This window comes from Staurois parvus, unplaced genomic scaffold (genome assembly GCF_062004578.1).
Source record: "Staurois parvus isolate SC_StPar_1 unplaced genomic scaffold, SC_StPar_1.0 ptg000829l, whole genome shotgun sequence".
Classification (NCBI taxonomy): Eukaryota; Metazoa; Chordata; class Amphibia; order Anura; family Ranidae; genus Staurois; species Staurois parvus.
The window spans coordinates 610,339-633,401 of record NW_028318625.1 but is presented as its reverse complement, the minus strand read 5'-3'; the positions used below and the strand labels follow the sequence as shown (position 1 = coordinate 633,401).

General features: G+C 37.3%; 1 protein-coding gene across 4 annotated transcripts in view; it reads right to left on the bottom strand.

The window, feature by feature from the left end:
* Positions 1-297: 297 nt before the first annotated feature.
* The window catches only part of CTNND2 (catenin delta 2), a 529,941-nt gene continuing 507,175 nt past the window's right edge, over positions 298-23,063 (bottom strand). For all 4 annotated transcript variants that reach the window (XM_089655247.1, XM_089655250.1, XM_089655248.1 and 1 more), the window contains 3 exons: positions 21,953-22,075; positions 15,807-15,880; positions 298-3,342 (listed from right to left, as the gene is read on the bottom strand). In XM_089655247.1, the coding sequence (XP_089511373.1) occupies positions 3,082-3,342; positions 15,807-15,880; positions 21,953-22,075 (458 nt within the window). In that variant the 3' untranslated portion in view covers positions 298-3,081. The remainder of the gene's footprint in view (positions 3,343-15,806; positions 15,881-21,952; positions 22,076-23,063) is intronic.

The following is a 23,063-nucleotide window of genomic DNA, read 5'->3' as shown; positions in this document are numbered from 1 at the left end:
CATACTTGACCTGTGGAAAGAGCCCGGGTGTTATTATGGACATTCCCATAGCTCCACGCATTTTTTGGGCTGCAGATGCATAGAGAGTGGTATATGCATATTTGTGTATATACATATGAGTGTGTGTGTCTAACTTAAGTGTCCCTGAATGTACAAACACATACACATATTTTCTTCTTCTTTCCTCATGTACTATATATGAAAATAAACCATTAATAAGGATGACAAAAAGGAAATTGAATGAATCATAAAGCATTTTCACATTACATTAGTTATAGAATAATCAATTCTAAAAGATAAAACAGAAATACCAAATTTATTGCAAAATAAAAATGCATTATCTCTTCTAAGATGTTTATCTTTTTTTCTTCAAGCTTATCATTAGATAGAATTTTGAGATATTAATCTTAATTTTTGTTACTGATCTTATTTTGTAATAGGCTAATTACTAACACTGTAGGTTACACAACCAATGGCAAATGTTCATGTACACTGTAAAGTTGTGTCAATGAGGTTAATACTGTGCACAAAAAGGGTTTAACACCAGATGAAACTGAAAAGTAGCGCACCATCCTGTACTTTTCAGATATATTAATATGTGTTTTTAAAAGTCTCCACTCAGGACTTAAATGGGAATCTGCAGACAACTAAAACTGCAGCATGCAGTATATTTACCACTAAAACAGGCTTTACGGACACAAAAGGATATTTGAAATTGTATTGTACACTTTGCCTGCATCGCACAACACAGCAAACTGCATGAAATCACATCTGTCACAGATGTGCCCTAAGACACTTGGATCAAACAGGCTAATTCTGCCAGCACATGATCCCTGTCATTTGGCATTAATCACTCGACAATGCAGTGGTGCAAAAAAAAAAAAACTGCTTAGCCATAAAATCCTGTATCTGTCTACCCTTTTATTGCTATACTGCAGCCAAGCACTTTGTAGAGATAAGAGGAAATAAAGATTTAAAACAAAATAATGTAAAGCCATCTGACTGAAATGATTCCAATCAAGAAGGCAAAAAATACCCCTGGTCATTCAGGGGATCAATAGAGAGACTTCATTAACAACAATATGTAGCATCAGGGCACTGCATGCTAGATTCTTTAGCAACAAGATTGGCACACTCTGACAGAGCTAATATTTGGCATTCTTATAGCCATAAATGTCCCAGCATTGTCCAGTGTCAGCTGTTCAAATGGATGGGGCTTTGTTGAGAATGGAAAGTGCTGTCGAAGGTCTAAGAGGGGTTTATTTTGACTAGATTATCTACTTTGTCCAGAATTTAAAGTCCAAAATGTGAACACAAATGGCGGTTTTCTATGTTATGCTTTGGTAGAAAAATAGCACAAAATAGACATTATCCTTCTACTTCAAAAGTAAACACAAAAACTGTAATGCAGTCTTTCAAAGACAATTAACATTTTAAGAAACCAAGCAAATCACTATAGAGTAAAACTTACACATTTTTCAAGATAGCATGTTTCGCTCCACATTTCTGTCAGCCATTAACCTACATACAGTGAACTTTTATTAAGAAATTAATTCTGACAAACTTTAGATGGTTTATAGGCCATGTAATGTTTTATATTAAAATGATGTATGGATGTGTTTTGTTCCCATGCTTATCTTTCTATGCAAGGAACATTAAAAGAAAGCATATATACATATACCAGTCTTAACATTTTGCCCATGTCATGAGTTATGAATATATTTCCACTATGTTAGTTCTCAATTTACAAGATTTCACAAATAAACATAACTGTAGTACAATAATAAGGTATGCTTGACATACTCACAGCTCTAAGGCACATAGTAGCCAATATACATAGATCACAGAAAATGACATAGAACATTTGATGATTACTCAATGTGATCCATGCACTGTACAAAGAAAGGTGACGTATAAGTTGCTTTAGAACATGTAGTATTTTTGTAATGCAATGCCTAAAGCATTGTTGACCACATGTTCATAAGTGGATTCCATTTTAACGAAATAAAATGTAGGAAATGTCAAAGGATAATGCAGTCACACAAACAATGAAAAACATTCACTCACATGCAGACGGATCTCTGTTAGTTTCTATTTTGTAAATAGACATGTATGGAGAGTGTGAATGACAGGTTAATTATCATTTATTTTAACACTGTATCATCATAAAGAAAACTGGTAAAAATGAAAAAAATCTATTTCAAATATCTACATGTAAAATTGTAGGCAGTGAAAAAGCACTTTTTTGACAAAGAGTGTAGAATGATGTTATTTGTCAGAAATTACTGAATGCTTTGTTTAGTTACCACACACAAATTCACATATCAGACCATACAATACTGCTATATAGCATTAGTCTTTTGTTGGTGTTGTTGTAACATGTTAAAACTTACTGGGCAGAGAAAAACAAATATTTCCTTGCATCTTTTTTTTTAAAAATTGGAAACTGAAGCAATATCTAGGACCACTGATGAAGAAACACTGTGGCATTGGTGTAATATACACAATGCACTATTTTTATCTTAATGTACATCAAATACTTTACAACAAAGCAGTAACAAAAAGCAAGAAATATCTTGCAGTAGAGAGGAACCGTAAATGCAGCTTGAAGCCTAATTCACAATGAGGATAGTAAACAAAATGTGAACTGTTCCCCATAGGTTGTGTAAACTTTCATTCTTGTGCTTTATGTGCCACCTATGCTACGTTCACCCACCACCTATCCTCAGTCATTGTATGCCTGTGCCATACCCTGCATCTGTACTCCCAGTTGTCAATTATTGATACTCTGGGCTCGTCATTCAAACTGTTGCCCCTATGTTACATAGTTGCAGCTACCATCTGCAGTTATCTTCCATCTGAAAATTTGAACTTACCTGTTATTAATAAACATTAGCTTATCTTAATTACAATGTCCTATGAAGTATTAGTTTCCAATACATTTGCCTTCTAAAACACCATAACCAATTTCCACAACAGTAATTAGGGTCTTTCTAAGGAACAGGCTTAATAAACTAAATTTTTGCAAGGAAAAATGTCTTAAGTCAGGCATGCACATGCACAGATTCCTGGATCTGCGTCTCAAACCCAGGAGTCAGGGGAGGCCGGATAGTGGCTTGTTTCGTAGTTCAGTTCACTATAGGGGCGAGCCGCAGAATAAAAGTCAACATAGTTTCCAGTTGACTTTAATCCCAGATGCATATTGTACTCTGCTGCAGGAGGGCGGTGATGCACCTGATCCTCAAAGAAGGAATCATCATAATTTCTCGTGGAGTTCTGAAAGGGTTGATAGGCTTCATAGTCTTTTCTACTAGATTCTTGTGGAACTGGTTGTGTAGAAATCTAAATACAAAAATTTAAAATGAAAGAATTTTAAATTTAAGTGAAGTATTTACATTAAATTTAGGTGTTCAACTTTTTCAAACAGCAATCAAAATAATTCATAACTGTATCTTAACAGCCAGCAAAACAGGAAATTGATAAAAATTTTTGCACATTCAAACCAAAGTCCTATGTACAAGTATGTTTATATTTTTAACAGAACTAATTGTCTCCGTTTTATAGATATTCTCAACTATCAATTACGGTATTAACTCAAGTATCCATTGGCTTAAAGAAAATAGCAAAACATCTTTGAGAATTTGTCAGAAGTCTGACTTTTCACCTCAAACCAAGGAAGCCTGAGTTAAATGCTGACATTTCACTAATGATATAAAACTTCATTAAACCTAAGCTTTCTTTAATCAGAAAAATGGTAAGATATAACGGTACTATATATTAAATATTGTTATTCTTTATACAGTGAAATTGAACCATACTCTGATTTCTATAAAGTCTTCATTTGCTGCTACTAACTTTGCACAGAAGCCACACTCTATTTTATGCCCTTTTCATATTAATTTGTAAGCAATATTTTTTTGAAAAAAAAAGGTAAATATATACAAACTAAAAATGTATTTTTTGCCCAAAAAAAGAGGTAAAAGTGAGTTGTTTGTCAAGTTACACACCCAAGGTCTTGTTCACATTAATGCCTAGAAAATTAAAGCTGATCCCTGTCTTTCACATTGTTCCCACCATACTGCAAGGTGTGAAGACAATTTTAACAACCTTCTTTCAGGCTCAAGCTAAAGCAGATTTTTTTCTAGCTTGCTTCAATACTAACACTATAAGAGAAGATTTTTTTAAAATAAAACAGACAGTCGATTGTTTAATGCAGGTCTAATAAATTTCAGAAACATAAATGTTGTATAGGGTTCCGAATATTAGACAAGGAAACACGAACGTTTGTTCAAGCCTGAGTTATAAACATAAAAGTTGACAAGTTTTGTTTAGATTTGTAAATACGTAAAAAGTGTACTACACATTCACAGCCTTAGAAGTCTGGGAAATTTAGTGCTGTCATTTGTTTGGTCAATCGTTTCAAAAGTCACTACAATAACTGTATAGTTAACCTTATTTATAAGGGCAACAACTTGGTGCATTCATATATCAGACTGTATTTGTGCAATTCTCATTTAAATTTCAAAGTCCTTATTAAAATAAATTGTGAACTGGAGATGAGAAATAATATAATCAGTCTGAAAGCTTTATAGCACCTATTTATGGCATGAATGAGCAGTATGAAGATGCTGCTAAATCAAAATGATGAAAGAAGATCAAAAACTACATTTAACATCGGATAAAGACAAGTGCCAGAACAACATTAACTTTATTCAAATATAGATGTTTGAATGATCTACATGCCCCAGATTTAATATCCCTTCTCTTTTTAAATATATTGCATGTGTTGTCTTCATCTGTACCAACCTACACCAAAAAAGGGGAGGTAGCCTCAATTAGCTTTGAGAATTGAAATATGGTTCAGCTCCACCAAATGATTATCCAACTTGCTTTACAGGACACATATAAGTGGGTTCCTATTCTCACACTAGGTGGAAATGCCCAATAGCTTAAACATTTGTCAGTAAATTATACAATTAAATTAACACAATCCTAAATGTTTAATTAAAAATATCCCAGACTCTTCTAAACTTGAAACCAATTTAAGTTGGCAAGAACTCAGTTTAAGTTAACTAAGTCCAATCTTGGGTTCATTAAATTGGGTAAAGATGAATAGAACAATTGAAAGCCAAAATATCAGGCACTGTGATATGTTTGAAAAAAACATAACAGCATGAATACAGAGAGAAGAGGGGATTCCCCTGATCAACACGATACAATTTTTATCCTATTACATAAATTGATCCTACCTTCCTTGACCATCCTTTCCCAACTTCCATAACCCATTTAGTGGACTCCCACTTTTTTATCTTTTTTTTGGAACCTTTATTCCCGTTCTAGATCACCAGTTCATATTATTCCTGCAACACTAACCATATCACTCTTCTCCCAACTTCAATACAAACCATATCATCCTTCTCTCATCTTCAAAGATTGCTCATCTAAACTGAACATTCTGTCATAGCCACAAGAAAAACTCTGAAAATAACATACCTTATTGTTCATATAAGTAACAGTAGCACTGCTTTTTAGAGAGCATTAATAGATTACTGATGTATAACTAACTGAGTTTGCTAACTGAATCATTTGAATCTTTGTAAGATACAACTGTGAATACACAAAATAAAAAAATGTGATAAAAATTACTAAACAAGAAAAAAAACAACAGAACATTTTTAGGACACTAACCTGAACAGCAGATCCTACAAAGTCAATACAAGTGAATACAAAATATAAATTCCAGACAAGTGAATGTGCACGTCAGCAAATGATTAGAAGTGCAATTTTTTAATCCCTTACTATTATGAATAAGCCTTTAAAGCACCATTCAAAAATGCTCTGTATGACTGTTTCTCCCTATCAAATTTTAGACTGATTGTTCTCTAAATGTATGTAGGTGGTGTGGTGCTGAGTTTGTTCTCTAAATGTATGTAGGTGGTGTGGTGCTGAGTTTGTTCTCTAAATGTATGTAGGTGGTGTGGTGCTGAGTTTGTTCTCTAAATGTATGTAGGTGGTGTGGTGCTGAGTTTGTTCTCTAAATGTATGTAGGTGGTGTGGTGCTGAGTTTGTTCTCTAAATGTATGTAGGTGGTGTGGTGCTGAGTTTGTTCTCTAAATGTATGTAGGTGGTGTGGTGCTGACATGATCCATTTTGATGGCTTATTATGTTTCCAGGAAAGAGGAAACCATCCATGCCCTGACTAAAGGTGCCTGATTGCCCCAGGGAAATGAAAAAAAAAACCACTGCATTTGAACATTTTATATTTTCAGATCAGATGTTTGTCAGAACATTCCATTCCAGTGTTGAAATAAAAAAAAACACACAAAAACCTGCTGTTTACAGAGCTCATTAACTCAAACCTAATTTAAAAAACGAAGTCATAGTAGTGTCTCTTCCACTTCCCCCAGAGTGCTCCTGTATGAAATGTCAGTCAGATACTGAGAGATACTGACTGACTAAAAGTGGAGTTACTCTTTAAAAGCAAATATTCTTTCTTTGGATGTGTGTTATGGCTTAATCCTGTAATAAATATTTATTTGAAAAAATATGTTATACATAATATAAAAACACTGGTCCATAACCATTATAATTTCCCCTTTACTCAACATGGCAAGTACTGCAATTAGCAGTTACATGGCTATGGCATCAAACCAACTGTCAACGGTGCTGCAATACTCTCTGTCCAGGGGCGGACTGACCATTTGGAAACTCAGGCACTGCCCGAGGGCCCGGGGTCAGTAGGGGACCCCATGAGATGCCCCTGGTACCTTTTTCATAGGCTTTTTTGAGTTTGGGCAAGGACACAGGGGCCCCATGATCCCCTATTGCCCAGGGGCCCCATGAGTTGTCAGTCCGCCCCTGTCTCTGTCATATCGTTGTGGCTGGCATTCTTGTTGGAACTCATGTTATAGTGGTTGGGACACGGTTGTTCAACCAAGTGTTAATAGTTTATTTTTATCAGTTAATAAAATGGAAAGTAACTGAACAGAAGAGAAATCCAAATCCGATGAATATTTGGCGTGACCACCCTTTGTTTTCAAAACAGTATCAATTCTTCTAGGTACATTTGCACACAGAATTTGAAGGAACTCGGCAGGTAGGTTGTTCCAAACATCTGGAAAACTAACCACAGATCTGTGAATGTACAGTTCGGAAAATAATTATTTGATCCCCTGCAGATTTTGTAAGTTTGCCCACTTACAAAAAATGAGGGGTCTATAATTTGTATCATAGGTATATTTTAAATGATTGAGACAGAATATCAACCAAAAATCCAGAAAAAACACATGATACAAATGTTATAAATTGAGTTGCAATTCAGTGGGTAAAATAAGAATTTGACCCCCAAGCAAAATATGACTTAGTACCTGGTGGAGAAACCCTTCTTGGCAAGCACAGAGGTAAGATGTTTCTTGTAGTTGGTTATCAGGTTTGCAATCTCAGGAGGGATTTTGGTCCGCTCTTCTTTACAGATCTTCTTTAAATCCTTAAGGTTTCTTGGCTGTCACTCAGAAACTCGACGTTTCAGCTCCCTCCATAAATTTTCTATAGGATTAAGGTCTGGAGACTGGCTAGGCCACTCCATGACCTAATGTGCTTCTTCTTGAGCCACTTTGTTGCCTTGGTGGTATGTTTTGGGTCATTCTCATGCTGGAAGACCCATCCATGACCCACCTTCAGTGTTCTGAGGGAAGAAGGTTCTCATCCAAGATTTTACAAATACATGGCCCCGTCCATTGGCCTTTCAATGCGGCAAAGTCGGCCTGTACCTTTAGCAGAGAAACAGCCCCAAAGCACAATGTTTTCACCTCCGTCCTTGACTCTAGGGATGGTGTTCTTAGGGTCATAGTCAACATTTTTCTTCCTCAAACACTGCGAATCAAGTTAATGTCAAAGAGTTCAATTTTAGTCTGACTACAGCACTTCCTCCCAATCCTTCTCTGAATCATTTGGATGTTCATTGGCAAACTTCAGATGGGACTGTTAGTTAATCATACACCTGACTCTGATTCTACAAAATCCCTAGCTTTGTGCACATTTACAAAGTATGCAAGTGTAAGAATTGATGCCGGTTTGAAGCCAAAGGGTAGTCACACCAACTATTGATTTGGTTTAGATTTTTCTTCTGTTCGCTTGCTTTGCATTTTATAAATTGATAAAAATAGACAATTAAAATATATATGTTTGAAAGCATTCTTACTTTACAGCATTTCTTCACACCTGCCCACAACGTTTGCCCAGTACTATTTTATGTAAGGATCATTACAATATTGCCATACATTTTTGCATACCTTTGTATAGTTGTTTATGCTCATTTCAATCCCTGTGAATTGCAGCAAGACTGTCGCTTTTTTAAAAACACATCAGACAGCTAGGTTTGCAATCAATCTGATTAATGTGATTAAAATCATTATATAGTATACTTCAAAATTGTTCCTTTTCTTCTAGACAGTGGCGGGATAGTAACTGTGGTTGTTATACATGCACTGTTTTGTTTTAAATGAATTGTATTGTTATTTTAGTGCATTATTTTTGGAACCAGGAAGGATAAATGGACTGCCATTTTTATTCTTATAGAGGGGATATATTTCCTGGATCTCTTCCAAATAATTACTGCTTCATAATCTAAATGGATTGCAGTATCAACAGTAAAGAAATATCACTACTTGTCAGCTTTGGATTTCAACGTTGTACAATTGTATTTTAGCATGTAAGTATTAATTAATTATCCTAATGGATTACAATTTTAACAGCAAAGCAATAATACAAAATATCTGCTTTGCATAACTTAATTATAAGGATTGATATTTGCTGGATAAATATCACAATGAGAGACTCCTCCCTTAACCCCCCCCCCCCCATTTATTTATATGACTCAATCAATTTTTGAGGCGTCTGATAAGACCTGTGTATATTAAAAAGCTGCTGAAGTTTTTGAGTTGGAGAAATATTGAAAATGTCTGCCCAGCAGGAAATTGTCAATGTACCCACTTCCATCTCCCTTTCTACACTTTTGTACTAAAGCTTTGGAAAAACCTTTTTATGTATCACAAATTCTTCTTGTAGGTTTGTTTTGAATCACAGATACAAATACAATATAGCCCTCATATTGCATATTTTAGATTGCATACATAAGGTAGATGAATCAGGCAGCAAGTAAAACTACCTGGTCTCAAGATCAAAGTACCTTTTGAGAAGAAGGGTAAGAAGTTGGTTCAGAGTCATCTACAACCACCATCTTATCATATGTTGCAGTTTTGATACCATATAGTAATATTTTACACTGGAGGCTAACAATTCCCCCTCCCCACCCCAAGGCTGCTCATGTTAAAAGTTTCCAATGCTTGCAGGAGGTACTGCCACTCCACGCTATCAAATGCCTTAACAGCATTTAAGTACAGTATGGCTCAGTATCCCAAATCCTGTAAGTTAAAATACGATCTGTAAGTGTTTATAGCAGTGCATCTATTCAGGACAAAGTTTGAACTGGATGTACCAGGTTGTAAATAATCTTTGCCAAGCAGCTGGACAGCACCATGGTGAGTTTATTACTCATGGGTCAAGACAGATATAACAAGATTCTGGTAGTGTTAGGTCTTTCCCGGGCTTCGGAAATACAATTATAGTCACCTCATACATAGTCACCTCGTAAAAAGCCTAGTTATTTAGCTTCCATAATAGAAGGAGTTCAGGGAGCAGTACTTCATATGTTTTTAATATCTCCATAAGGAGACCATAATTCCCCAATGCTTTACTAGATGAATCTGCAACCACTTTCTGCAGTTGCTCCAGAATGATTGGAGCTTTTAACATCTGCCTGTCTACTTCATCTACTTGTGGAAGGGCAGCACAGTACAGGTAGGGTTAGCATGACATCATAAACTTACATACTGTGCAAAGATTCAAGGAAATGTCTAAATCCCTGTAAGATAGAATGAGTGTCTGTACAATCCTCTCCTGAGTCTGAGACTAAGAAGGGCACATGTGTGGATCCTGACTGTAATTTAAAAATTATGGCCAGTAGATGACTGGAAATTTCCCTCCCCTGAAAAACCTTTTCTTTTCTGCTTTATCTAGGGAGGTAGTGAGGTAAAACTATTGGGTATCAAGCCATAGCTGTTGATTCTGCAAGGCTGGATTTTCAAGATAGGTTAGCTTTGCATCTGCTGTACTTTTCATTGTATCTTTCTCCCATTTTCTTTTAATTCTGTCATGCATAGGTCTCTGAGAAAGACTTGTGAAGTATCCTACATAATGCAAAAGGGTGCCAAGAGTCTGTTCACAACAAAAAGCTAGTGAACTTACTAAAAATAAATCTGGGTTCATATAAAAGTGCAATAAAATTAGTTTAATTTTCAGAGAGCTCTAGTAAGGGAACCGAGTAATGGGAAGAGTAGTCTGAGAGTTCTCTAGGGGCAAAACGAACTTCAGGAATATACTATCATTATAATTCATTACTGAGAGTCAAGTCAATTCACAAAAGGATTAGTCATGTATGAGAAAATCAGGAGAGCTGTATTTCAGTGGGGTAAAATTTTGGCTTCAATTTTCATGTGAAGCAGTACTTGATGGATTCTGGATCAATTTTCAGCTACAGAAATGATAGGTGTTTTTGAGGTCTTGCATATTGTTTGTTTTGCCCTCATGAGAACATGCAGCAACAGCTTAAACTGTACTTTTAAAAGACCAGGGGGACTGAGAATAAAGTGATAGTAAAGAGAGAAGTGTGAAGTGCCATAATTCATTCAGATAAATGATATACGTATATCATGCCACTGTATTTCTTTTAACCACTTCAATACCGGGCACTTGTACCCCCCCTCCTGCCCAGACCAGCGTTCAGTGTTGTCGCACTTTGAATGACAATGGTGTGGCCATTCAACACTGTACCCATAAAAATTTTATATCATTTTTTTCTCACAAATAGAGCTTTATTTTGGTGGTATTAAATAACTGGTGAGTTTAATATTTTTTGCTTAATAAACTAAAAAAAACCCGAAACGTTTGAAAAAAAACCCCCACATTTTTCTTCGTTTCTGTTAAACAATTTTGCAAATAAATAACATTTCTTCATAAATGTAGGTCAAAATGTATTCTGCTACATTTCTTTGGTGAAAATACACCAAATTAGTGTATATTATTTCATCTGTAGGAAAGTTATAGCGTCCACAAACCATGGTGTATATATATCTGACAATCGATCAATCCTGATGTACTGACGGCCAATCTCATTTCTTGAGGCCCAAAAACTCCAGGATAGTACAAACACCCCCCAAATTACCCATTTTTGGAAAATAGACAGTCCAAGGTATTTATTAAGAGGCATGCTGAGTTTTTTGGAGGTTGTCATTTTTTGTTACAATTTTTTGGAAAATTTAGAAATTAAAAAAAACAAAATCAAATTTTTTATTTTTTTTTTACATATTGTCACCAGTCCAGTACAGCGTTATTATATAACTGGTTTGTCGGTGATCAGGGACAGTGACTGGTGACAGTATATAAAAAAAATAATAATAATTCAATTTTTTTTTACATTTTTCTATTTTTTTTTTCTATTTTATTACATAATTTTTTTTACAATGTTACCATAGTAACATTGGACTACTCTGGGCAAGTGATCAGGTTTTTTTTTTTTTACACATTATGATTGCTAATACCAATGTATTTAATTGATATTTGATATTTGCAATCATTGTTACTGAATGAAACGGATTAATTCAGTCTTTTGTTGTGATTAGCTGTGATTGGGCAAAGCTCATCACATGATACAGATGGGCTGTGATTGGCCCTGTCTGTTCCATGTGACTGCTTTGACAAATCACAGCTAACAACATAATTGTATACAATGGATGGCATGACAGGAAGCCATCCTTTGTATACAATTGATATGTGATCTGTTGTGATTGGTCACAGTGATCACATAACACTGGCAATGGGCCGAAGTAGTGATTTGTCATCGGCTGTGTCTCATGGACACAAACGGTGACAGATCGCACCGCTGCGTGGTCCCGCGGCCGCGTGAGAGGCTCCTTTTGACAGGACGTCATATGACAACCAGTCACAATGAGGAGTGTGGTAAATCCTGCAGTGTTGTATGGTTACATGATCTTTCCCTGTTCTTTGGCACCTGCAGGGAAAGATCCTTGGGAGGAGCTTCTATTACTGCGCTGATGTATGTACAGCATGAGCCTGTTTCTGCACAGCACTGATTGGTGCTGTGCCAGGCACATCTCTAAAACAAACTGTTTCAAAAGAGTAATTCAAATTAAATTCTATATGTCAAAACTGTTTTATAGCTTCCTATAAATCCTTAATGGACATCAAATGTGTATTTTTTGTGCAATAGGATGATTGACTCTAGCTTTCACTCTGTTCAGGTGGCAGCCACATCCTTTCTTCAGAAGTATTAGCAATTAAATTTGATATGTTTATTGCTGATTTATATTAAAACTAAGCTTTTTAGTGCATGTAATCAATCACTATATCCCGCCCCCATAGTATTTAGCAATAGAAGGACATGGAGGAGGGAGGGGAGTGTCATTTACCACTCTGTATAGGCCCACATGTGTGACTCTATAGCAGTGTTTCTCAACTCCAGTCCTCATGGACCCCCAACAGGTCATGTTTTCAGGATTTCCATTATTTTGCACAGGTGATTTGATCAGTTTCACTGCCTTAGTAATTACCACAGCTGTTTCATCTGAGGGAAATCCTGAAAACATGACCTGTTGGGGGGCCATGAGGACTGGAGTTGAGAAACACTGCTCTATAGTCATGTGAGCTGCACAAATTAAAAAAGAAGGAAATTAAAAGCTTAGAAGAAAACATTAAATATTGAAATATTAGCCTGCTCAGTAGAGCACAGCAGCTGGTCTACGCAATCTCAGGCTGCAATGGGGACACAGAAAAGATGGGACAGCTAAATGCAGGGTCAACCAGGTATATTTCACTCTACACAAAATGAACGCTTTAGTGGTTTGAGATTATGCACACTTTGTTATATAACATGTAATAGGAGTTTTTCATAGTCTGTGTTTAACCATTTGCCGCCCGCCCTATGGCCGAATGGTGGCCGGCAAATGTCATCAGTGTTCCGGGTCCTCCCGCACATGCGCAGATTGCGCTCCTGCAGAGCCACGCAGCGGCACGATCTGTCATCGTTTGGTAGAGTCAATAGAATATTATACAAAAGAGAGATCATGCCGATTGTTTACGCATCTCTGTTCGAAGGAGGTAAGATGGAGTGGGGCATCTGGCAATTTTACACTAGTTGGTAGTAAATGTTTAATTTTAAGATATTGAAACAGCTCACTGTTTGGAAGTTCATTCTCATGCTGTAATACTTGGAAGAGTTTAATCCCAAGATGGCAAACTTAGTCATGTCCTGTGTTATCTATCTAACCTGAAAGGTTATAGGGCGTTGAATACCAGCTAAGAGGCCAGGTTATAAATGAAGGCCATAATTGGTTTATAAAGAGTTTGCAAGCCTGCTGTGGATTTTACAGCATGGATGAAAATCATGGATGAACTATTGGACAAGACTGAGTATAGGATCTAGATTTTGCTCATGCAAGATTAGGCACTGCTCCCTCCTGATGCAGCCTGCACCCTTTCTATCAATTGTCAAATGTCAGAGCCTTCAGTTCCCCACTGATGTTCCATCATTTGACAGTTTAACCACTTCCCACCCAGCCTATAGTAAAATGAGGGCCGGGCGGGACTCTCGTCGATCCGGGAGGGCGCCATATGACGTCCTTCCTGGATCGTGCCTTGGCGCTGTGGCGAGATCTGTCACTGGCTGTGTACCTCGGACACGGCCGATGACAGATCTGTGTACCAGCCCCGTTGCCAGTGCCATGTGACCTGCTGTGACCAATCACTGCTGGTCACATGACAGTTGTAAACAATGGATGGCTTCCTTTCATGCCATCCATTGTATACAAGTGTGTCTAGCTGCGAATGATCACAGTGATGACATGCACAGACTGGGCCAATCACAGCCCATCTGTGTCATATGATTAGCCGTGGCCAATCACAGCTAATCACAACAAAAAAACTGAATGAATCGATTTCATTCAGTTAAATACTCGCTTATAGTAAAGAAATTATTTGCTATAAGCAATCAAATTGTGTAACAAAAAATACTGATCACTTCCCCAAAGTAGTACAATGTTACTATGGTAACATTATACTACTTTGGCCATAGTGTAATACGAAAATAAAATCTTTAAAAAAAAGTGTAATAAAAAAATTATTAAAAAGTTGAAAAAGAAATATAATTTTTTTTTTGTACTGTCACCAGTCAGTGTCCCTGATCACCACCACACCAGTTATATGATGATGATGTACTGCACTGGTGACAGTATGTAAAAAAAAAAATTGTGAAAATATTTTTTTCATTTCTTCATTTTCCAAAAAATGACAAAAAATTACAACTTAAAAAAACTCGCCATGCCTCTTATGAAATATGTCTACTTTGCAAAAAGGGGTAATTTGGGGGATATCTGTACTGTTCTGACATTTTTGGGCCTAAAAAAATTAGATTGGCTGTCAGTACTTCAGGATTGATCAATTTTCAGATATATCCCATAGTTTGTGAACTCTATAACTTTCCTACAGACTAAATAATAAATACTGATTTGGGTTATTTTCATCAAAGAAATGTAGCAGAATACATCCTGGCCTACATTTATGAAGAACAAATTATTTGCAAACTTTTATAACAGAAACAAAGCAAAACGTGTTTTTTTTTTTTTTTTTAATCTCAGTCTCTTTTTGTTAATTCAGCAAAAAAATAAAAATCGCAGCGGTGATTAAATACCACCAAAAGAAAGCTCTAGTTGTGTGAACAAAATGAACATTTTTTTTTTTTGGTACAGTGTTGCATGACCGCGCAATTGTCATTCAAAGTGTGAGAGTGCTGAAACCTGAAAATTGGCCTGGGCAGGAAGGAGGTAAAAGTGCCCGGTATTGAAGTGGTTAATGACAAAAAGAGAGGCTTTTTTTTTTTGGAAGGACGGGACAATCTTGACTTGGGCAACAGTCAAGGCCTTGTGTACAACCTGGACCCAGGATGCAAGGGGCTCCATAGGGATAAATTTAAAGAGCGCCACAGCTACTTTCTGGCACCCCTTCTTATAATAAATGTGCCATTTTAACGTCTGTATTTTACATATTGCCAATTTCACAAACATGTCGAATACATTTACTAAAAATTATTTCTAAATTCTTTTTGTTCTTAGTGACCCATTAAACCTTAAGTCTTTAAGTGCTGTTCTTAGCATGGAAACTTTGTTTTTTTTTTAACCTAGGTCTTGACAATCTGTACTGTATTCTGTGGTACCTATAAAGTAACCATTGTATGATTTGAAATTAACAGATAACAAAGCACCTTATCTAATTAGAATTTCTATGAACTATCCCCTAAATGTTTCAATTACTACCTACACGCAGCTTAGACAACTTGCTTTTCATAAACTTTCTGATTTGAGAAGAGAAAAATATGTTTATGGACCTGCTTAGATATATTTTACTTAAAATATGTGGTTATGGAAAGGAATAAATGTGATTCCAATGAAGCACTGAAAATCATTTATTTATTTAAATACTGCATATGTCAATTCTGACATGAAAATGTTTGTAGGGCAAGCTAATATACTGTAGGAATATATTGTATATGACTCAAATAAAAAGAACAGCAAAATATATCTATTGAATAAATACCTACGCAAAACAATTTGTCACATTATAAATTACTATATGAAAATAAATAGCTATATTTTGTAGATAGTTTAAACATCACATACCTGATTGTGTTTGATATCATCAGCAGGTGGGCCAAACGAATTTCTATACAAGGTTGAGGATCCAGTGTTTTGATCTTAAAAAAAGGTTTAAGAAAATTATTGTATGAATATTGTATATTGAATGCAATATTTAGCACCTAAAATTTACACATGCAAATATAATTATTTCCTCTAAAACAGACAGCAATTGCATGGTATAAATAACAGCCTCATTAAGCTATTTATGATATGCAACATAAATATCCATCCCAGCCACAGTGTAAATGATCTGTAATTTTGGCAACATTGGCTAGTGACCTCTGTAGGAACTTGTATGAGCTCACTAGCAAACCCTGTTTGCTGTATAGTAAAGAAGTTAGAAAATAAAATGCTGTGCAGACGCACTAAAAATATTATAGTTAATTAACTATAATTAGCTAATGAGGCTGCAGTGATGAGCACTGATAGGCTGCACTGATGGACACTGATAGGTGGCACTGATGAGGAGGCACTGGTAGGTGGCATTGATGGGCATTGGCAGGCATCACTGATGGGCACTGAAAGGCAGCACTCATATATGGCACTGATAGGCGGCACTGACTGGCACTGTTAGGTGGCACTGACTGGCACTGTTAGGCGGCACTGATAGGCAGCACTGATGGACACTGATAGGAGGCACTGATGCATACTGATAGGCGGCACTGACTGGCACTGATAGGTGGCACTGACTGGCACTGATAGGCGGCACTGATTGGCAGCACTGATAGGTGGAACTGACTGGCATTGATAGGTGGCACTGACTGGCACTGTTGGGTGACGCTGAAAGGCAGCTCAGATGGGCACTGATATGTGGCATTGATGTGCACTGGTAGGCACTGATATGTGGCATTGATGTGGCACTGATGGGCACTGTCAGGTGACATGGATGAGCACTGACAGGTGGCACTGATGGACACTGACAGGTGGCACTGCTGGGGTTACACAGATCATCAGGGCACACTGATCATCAGTGCCCTGATGATCAGTGTAAATGTCCCCTCCGAGGAATGCCGATTACCGGCTCTCCTCTCCTCTGTCAGCGTGGCAGCTCGTGAGGAGAGAAATGCTGATAACCGGCATTTCCCTATTTACATGTGATCAGCTGTGATTGGACACAGAATAACACATGACCGAGCCGACATCTTCAGCTCTTTCCGTTGATCGGTGATCCGCTGTGTCCGAGGGACACAGAGCACCACCGATTGCCATGCTGCGCACTCCCGGAGCCACGCATGCGCAGTTAAAATTGAAGGACATCATATGACGTCCTCCCAGAACGAGAGAACCGCCTTGCATCCGTCATTGTACTATATGGTGGGAGGGAGGCGGTTAAAGACACATTTGCTGTGCAAAGTTATGAATTTGTATTAAATGACACATATATTAATTTACTCAGACATGCTTATATTGGTTCTATTTTGATATAATACAAATTTTAGTATTACACAACAGCACAGAAGTGTCAGTGAAATAGTCTGTCTCTTGCAAGCACAAAATTAAAAGAAGTGTCTAAAATATTGTATTACTAGATTAATATAAATTCTTCATATTATGTTATTATCTCAGGAGTGTACTAAATCCAGGAAGAGAATTTACAAAGCAACAGTCTTGGTTACTACAGAGCATGAAATTACCAAGTTTGACCAGTTCACACCAGGAGAGAGGGTTGTAAAATGGGAGAACCGCCATCATGAGCACTGGAACTCAACAGCCTCCAGGTTTGGCCTTCTCAATGAGCTGAATGGAACCTGAGAGTGGCATCTGAGTGCTATTTCTGTAACATGTCACTTGTTATCAGTTAAGTAAATGTTAGATTTCATTCTTGTGTTGTTTCACTGAATATATGTCAAGAAACCTAAATCAGTGCTGGCCAGTTAGAGATCTCTTGAAATTCTGATCATTGAAGAGTGTAGGTGCCACGCACTACAAATATACAAGTATATAAAACATCAAAATATTTATTCCTGATATTACTTTACAGTGACAATAACGCAGAGAAAGTAAACATAATAAAATTGGAGGTATGTCTAATAGAACCTGACATCTGCCTGAATTTGTTCCACTCCTGACAATTCAACTGCAAAATTGAATTTGCTAACAAATATTACATTACCATGATAGTTATTTAGTTTAGTTGGGAGGCCACTTTGATGAAAAAAATGACTAACATCATTATCGTAGATAGGCTTTAGAGCAGTTATAGGTGATGGCTGTATGAGATTTTAATTTTTTTTATTCTTGGCTGGAATTACCAGCACCATCAGCGGTGCACAGAATGGCACCCCATTATCCATAAAAAAGTGTGCAAGAATTATGTGTATAAAAAACAGCACCAGTTCAGATTACTACCATAGTAAGAAAATCTGATTCATGGGGTTAACTGGTAATCCTTAAGGGTGCATAAGTTTGTCCAATTGGGCAGAATCTATTCTGTGGCATGAGCAATGGGTGGCTAAAAACATGATGTTATCTAGGTCCGATTCATTTTTTGAACATCAACCATTTGATGCCTACAGTCTAGTTCACTTGTTGACGATGTCACTAACTCACTCGAAATGCTCTAGGAGAGAACACTGAAGGCGGTAAGTATGTGTAATAACCACTTGTCCTCCAGAGGATTTACCCCCATTTCCTTACCAGGCCATTTTTTCGGTTATGGCGCTGTGTTATTTATGACTGCGTTATTTAACGAGGTCATGCAACGCTTCACCCAAATTAAATTTAAATCCTTTTTTTCCCATGAAGAGAGCTTTCTTTTGGTGATATTTGATCACCTGTGCGCAATAAAAAACTATATTTTTTGATTTTTTGCTATTAAACATGTCCAATAAAAATGTTTTTAAAAATCCAATTTCGGCATAAATTTAGGCCAAAATGTATTCTGCTACGTCTTTGCTAAAAAAAATCCCAATGCATGTAAATTAATTGGTTTACATGAAAGTTATAGCGTTTACAAATGATGGTATATATACTGTGATTTTTTTTTTTACTAGTAATGGTGGCGATGAGCAACTTAGACACCAATACAGTGATCAGTGCTAATGAAAAGCACTGACACTATACTAATGGCACTGGGCAGGAAAGGGTTAGCATGCAGGGAGATCAAAGGGTTAACTGTGTGCTGTGTGTGTGCTTCACTGTAAACTGCTTTGCATGGCTCTGCTATGCAAAGCCATGCATGGCAGTGTCCAGGAGCTGACAGGGGAGAGAACTGTATTGTTTACTTACAGTTTTCTCCCTCCATTGGTAATGCTCCATCAATGGGTGCAGGTAAGTAACCACCGGCCGGGACCCGGTGATTGACAGCCAAGGCCACGAATAGCGGTGCAAGTAGGGTGCGCACGCGGCTCTCGTACACCCCCTACTCAGAATTGCAAAATCACGTATATATACATGCCGCCCTGTAGCAGTATCACTCCTATAGGGCAGATGGGAAGCGGCTAAAAAAACAGCCCCAGTTCAGGCTGATTTCCACAGTAAGCAAACCTAATGATTCATGTGCATATCTGCTGGGCCTTAATGAAGCACAAGCCTGTCCAATTGTGTTAGATAAAGAGTTAATGTGAACTCTCCATTAACAGATGTAAATAATATTATAATTACAATTACGAGTATATTTTAGTTAGATGGAAATATACAGTATTTAAGCCACTGAGTGTTTTGCAGCATCAAACTATTCCTAGCTTCCATACTGGTGTGAATGTAAATAGTTTTCCACTATACAAATTCTGGTCTTTTGTTGTCCCTTTCACTTCTCACGAGTTGTAAACTCCAGCCTTCTTTGAATCCTCCAATCAGCCATGCCAAATATACATTAGCTAGGTACAGTGACCAAATAGGAAGCATTATATTAGCCACAGTGCAAAAAGGAGGGGGAATATAATGTTTTGTCAGCAAGCTGTGGATCTCTTTGTGTTGGGACACCCAGCATCCAGACCAGACCTGAAGTTGAGAGGTAAACCAACTTCATACTTGTATTGTACATTGTATTGTAAATATGGTTTTGTGGGTAATTTGTAAATATCATAAAAGTCAAGGGACTTATACTGTATATTGTGTTGTAAATACTGCTTAGTGCGTAATTTGTATATATTATGTAACTCTATCAATAAATGTATATTGGAGATGGAACTACCTCTTTTGTGTAAGAACTCTTAGATCTAGCTGTGTACAGTATATGTAAATACTCCTACAGGGATTCGAGCAGGGGCGGACTGACCATTTGGGAATTCGGGCACTGCTGAGGGCCTGGGGTCAGTAGGGGGCCCCATTGAGATGCCTCTGGTACCTTTTATAGGATTTTTTGGGTGTGGTTTGAGTGTGGGCAAGGACACAGGGGCCCCATGATCCCCTATTGCCCGGGGGCCCCATGAGTTGTCAGTCCGCCCCTGGATTCGAGTGTATTCACAAATGCATGTAACAAATTGGGCAGTAACTGTACTGTCCATTCTGCTAGTTCTGGATCTGGTCTTGCACTGTCTTCGTTAGGCAGTGGGGCTTTAATAAAATCTTTGATGAGACTGTAGAAGATGCAGTGGTCAGACCTGCTATTAGTGCTGATGCTGCTGATGACCATGCTAGAGGAGATGCCTAATGTCAAGCAAGAAACTGTCTTGATAAACACCACCTGACTGTGAACTTCTTCTGCACACTTTACAATTCATAAGGGTGCCTGGCTGCATAAATGATGTCATGAATATATCAAAGCTTTAGAGGGTTGTTTCTGCTTATTCTATTGCCTGAGCTTGGTGAATACCATCTACAACATGTAACTAAGGGTACGTATGTCATTCATGCTGAATTTGTTTCTGTTGACAAATTCAAAAGGGACTCGGCAGGAAAACATGAGCTATCACTGCACATTGTGGAAATATTCTACTTCCATCATAACCTTTAGTAATTAGAATTGTGGATGCCATTAGTTGCAAGCAGATCATTTATTCCAATCATTCAGTGATTCTTATATTGAGAAAACTGTTGGCGCTATATAAATCCTGTATAAGAATTAATTCTAGTTATTCGCTGTTTGGATTCCATGCCTTGCTTTTGCCTCTACCTTCAAGCCTCCAATCTAATGTTTGAATTGTGATACCTTTGGTATTCTGTGATTCGGTCTTTTTCAATTAACGTCTTCATTGTGTATATAGTATATTATACAGTATAAGTGTGAATATTTGAAAGAAAGTTACAGTTGGAATACAGCTCAAGCAAAAAACTAATGCTAGCAAATTTCTAACAATTTGTATGTCTGTAAACATTATCTTCATGAAAGTAGTCTTCCCAGGTCAACGAGAAATCAAACTATGAAACCTGTGACCCCCACCCCCCCCCCAAAAAAAGCAGGATTAGTTAGCAGTTTGCCTAAGATCTCCCAGTACCTATACTTTTCCCTATTGCCAATTTATTGTGCCTTGTTTTGCACTGTGTGTGGAGGCAGCCATCCTGGTAAATAAAAGACATTGCTTCTTCTAGTCAGAGCCTCCAGGAAAAAGACAAGGGGGGAAGGAGAACAAGGAGCATCAAAGTAGTGACCTCACCAATTCTCTCTAAAATGAGTCAGAGACAGCTGTGACTTAAATCTAATCATGTAAATTTATATCTACAAGATTATAGACACAGCAGTACATAGGCACCCTTACATTAGAATTTCTAATTATTTTTTAATTATTTCTGTCTGTGTTCCCATCCCCTTTATTTCCTGTAATGGAGATACAACAGGAAGTGAGAGGGTATCTTAACATAGTGCGGGGAATTGTAGACAGCTGTCACTGAAACAGATGTCTGAGTTTTAGGGTTTGTTCTTACTGGGTTTCCCATTGACAGTGGTCACCGGAACAAACAAAGAGGGTGAATCCACTCAGCCAGAACACAGACAGCAGTGAAAATATGAAAGGGGTTCTAATCCTTCCCTACACCAAAACAAGAAAAAGAAAAAAACTTTGGCTATACACAGCATGCAAGTAATAAGAAGTTACAAGCACATAAATAAGACTCATTTTCAAAAATAAGAATGCATTTCCCCTAAAGTCCTGAGACATTATTATCTAAAAATACTCAGATTGTTTCTGCTGATAAATCTTTACCTCCCCTACATACAAAATATATAAAACATAGCACTTTAACTGTACCTGGCATTGTGTCTTTTCTAGATGTGTGCTCCCCTTTGTATGTGGCACTTGATCCAGTGGTTTCAAAGTCTGCTTTCTTTTCTTTCAGGTTGATCATTTCCCGGGGGGATGCAGGTGCACTTGCTTTAAAAATATGAAATATTTTTTAAATAAACAGAAGTGATCATCAGGTGTAAATTTCTTTCACACAACTTAAAAGTCACTTCACTTTAAACCAGTTCCTGGAGAACAAGGTGGGTTCATTCACATGTTTTAGAGCACTCTGAAGATATACAGTGGGGATCGAAAGTTTGGGCACCCCAGCTAAAAATTTGTATTAATGTGCATAAAGAAGCCAAGGAAAGATGGAATAATCTCCAAAAGGCATCAAATTACAGATTAGACATTCTTATAATATGTCAACAAAAGTTAGATATTATTTCCATCATTTACACTTTCAAAATAACAGAAAACAAAAAAATGGCGTCTGCAAAAGTTTGGGCACCCTGCAGAGTTAATATCTTGTACTGCCCCCTTTGGCAAGCATCACAGCTTGTAAACGCTTTTTGTAGCCAGCCAAAAGTCTTTCAATTCTTGTTTGAGGTATCTTTGCCCATTCTTCCTTACAAAAGTCTTCCAGTTCTTTGAGATTTCTGGGCTGTCTGTCACGCACTGCTCTTTTAAGGTCTATCCATAAATTTTCAATTATGTTGAGGTCAGGAGATTGTGAAGGCCATGGCAAAACCTTCAGTTTACGCCTCTTGATGTAATCCCCTGTGGATTTCGAGGTGTGTTTAGGATCATTATCCATTTGTAGAAGCCATCCTCTCTTTAACTTCAGCTTTTTCACAGATGGCATCAAGTTACCATCCAAAATTTGCTGAAATTTTATTGAATCCATTTTTCCTTCTACTCATGAGATGTTCCCTGTGCCACTGGCTGCAACACAACCCCAAAGCATGATTGATCCAACCCCATGCTTAACAGTTGGACAGAGGTTCTTTTCATTAAATTCTGTGCCCCTTCTTCTCCAAACGTACCTTTGCTCATTCCGGCCAAAAAGTTCAATTTTAACCTCATCGGTCCACAGAACTTGTTTCCAAAATGCATCAGGCTTGTCTATATGTTCATT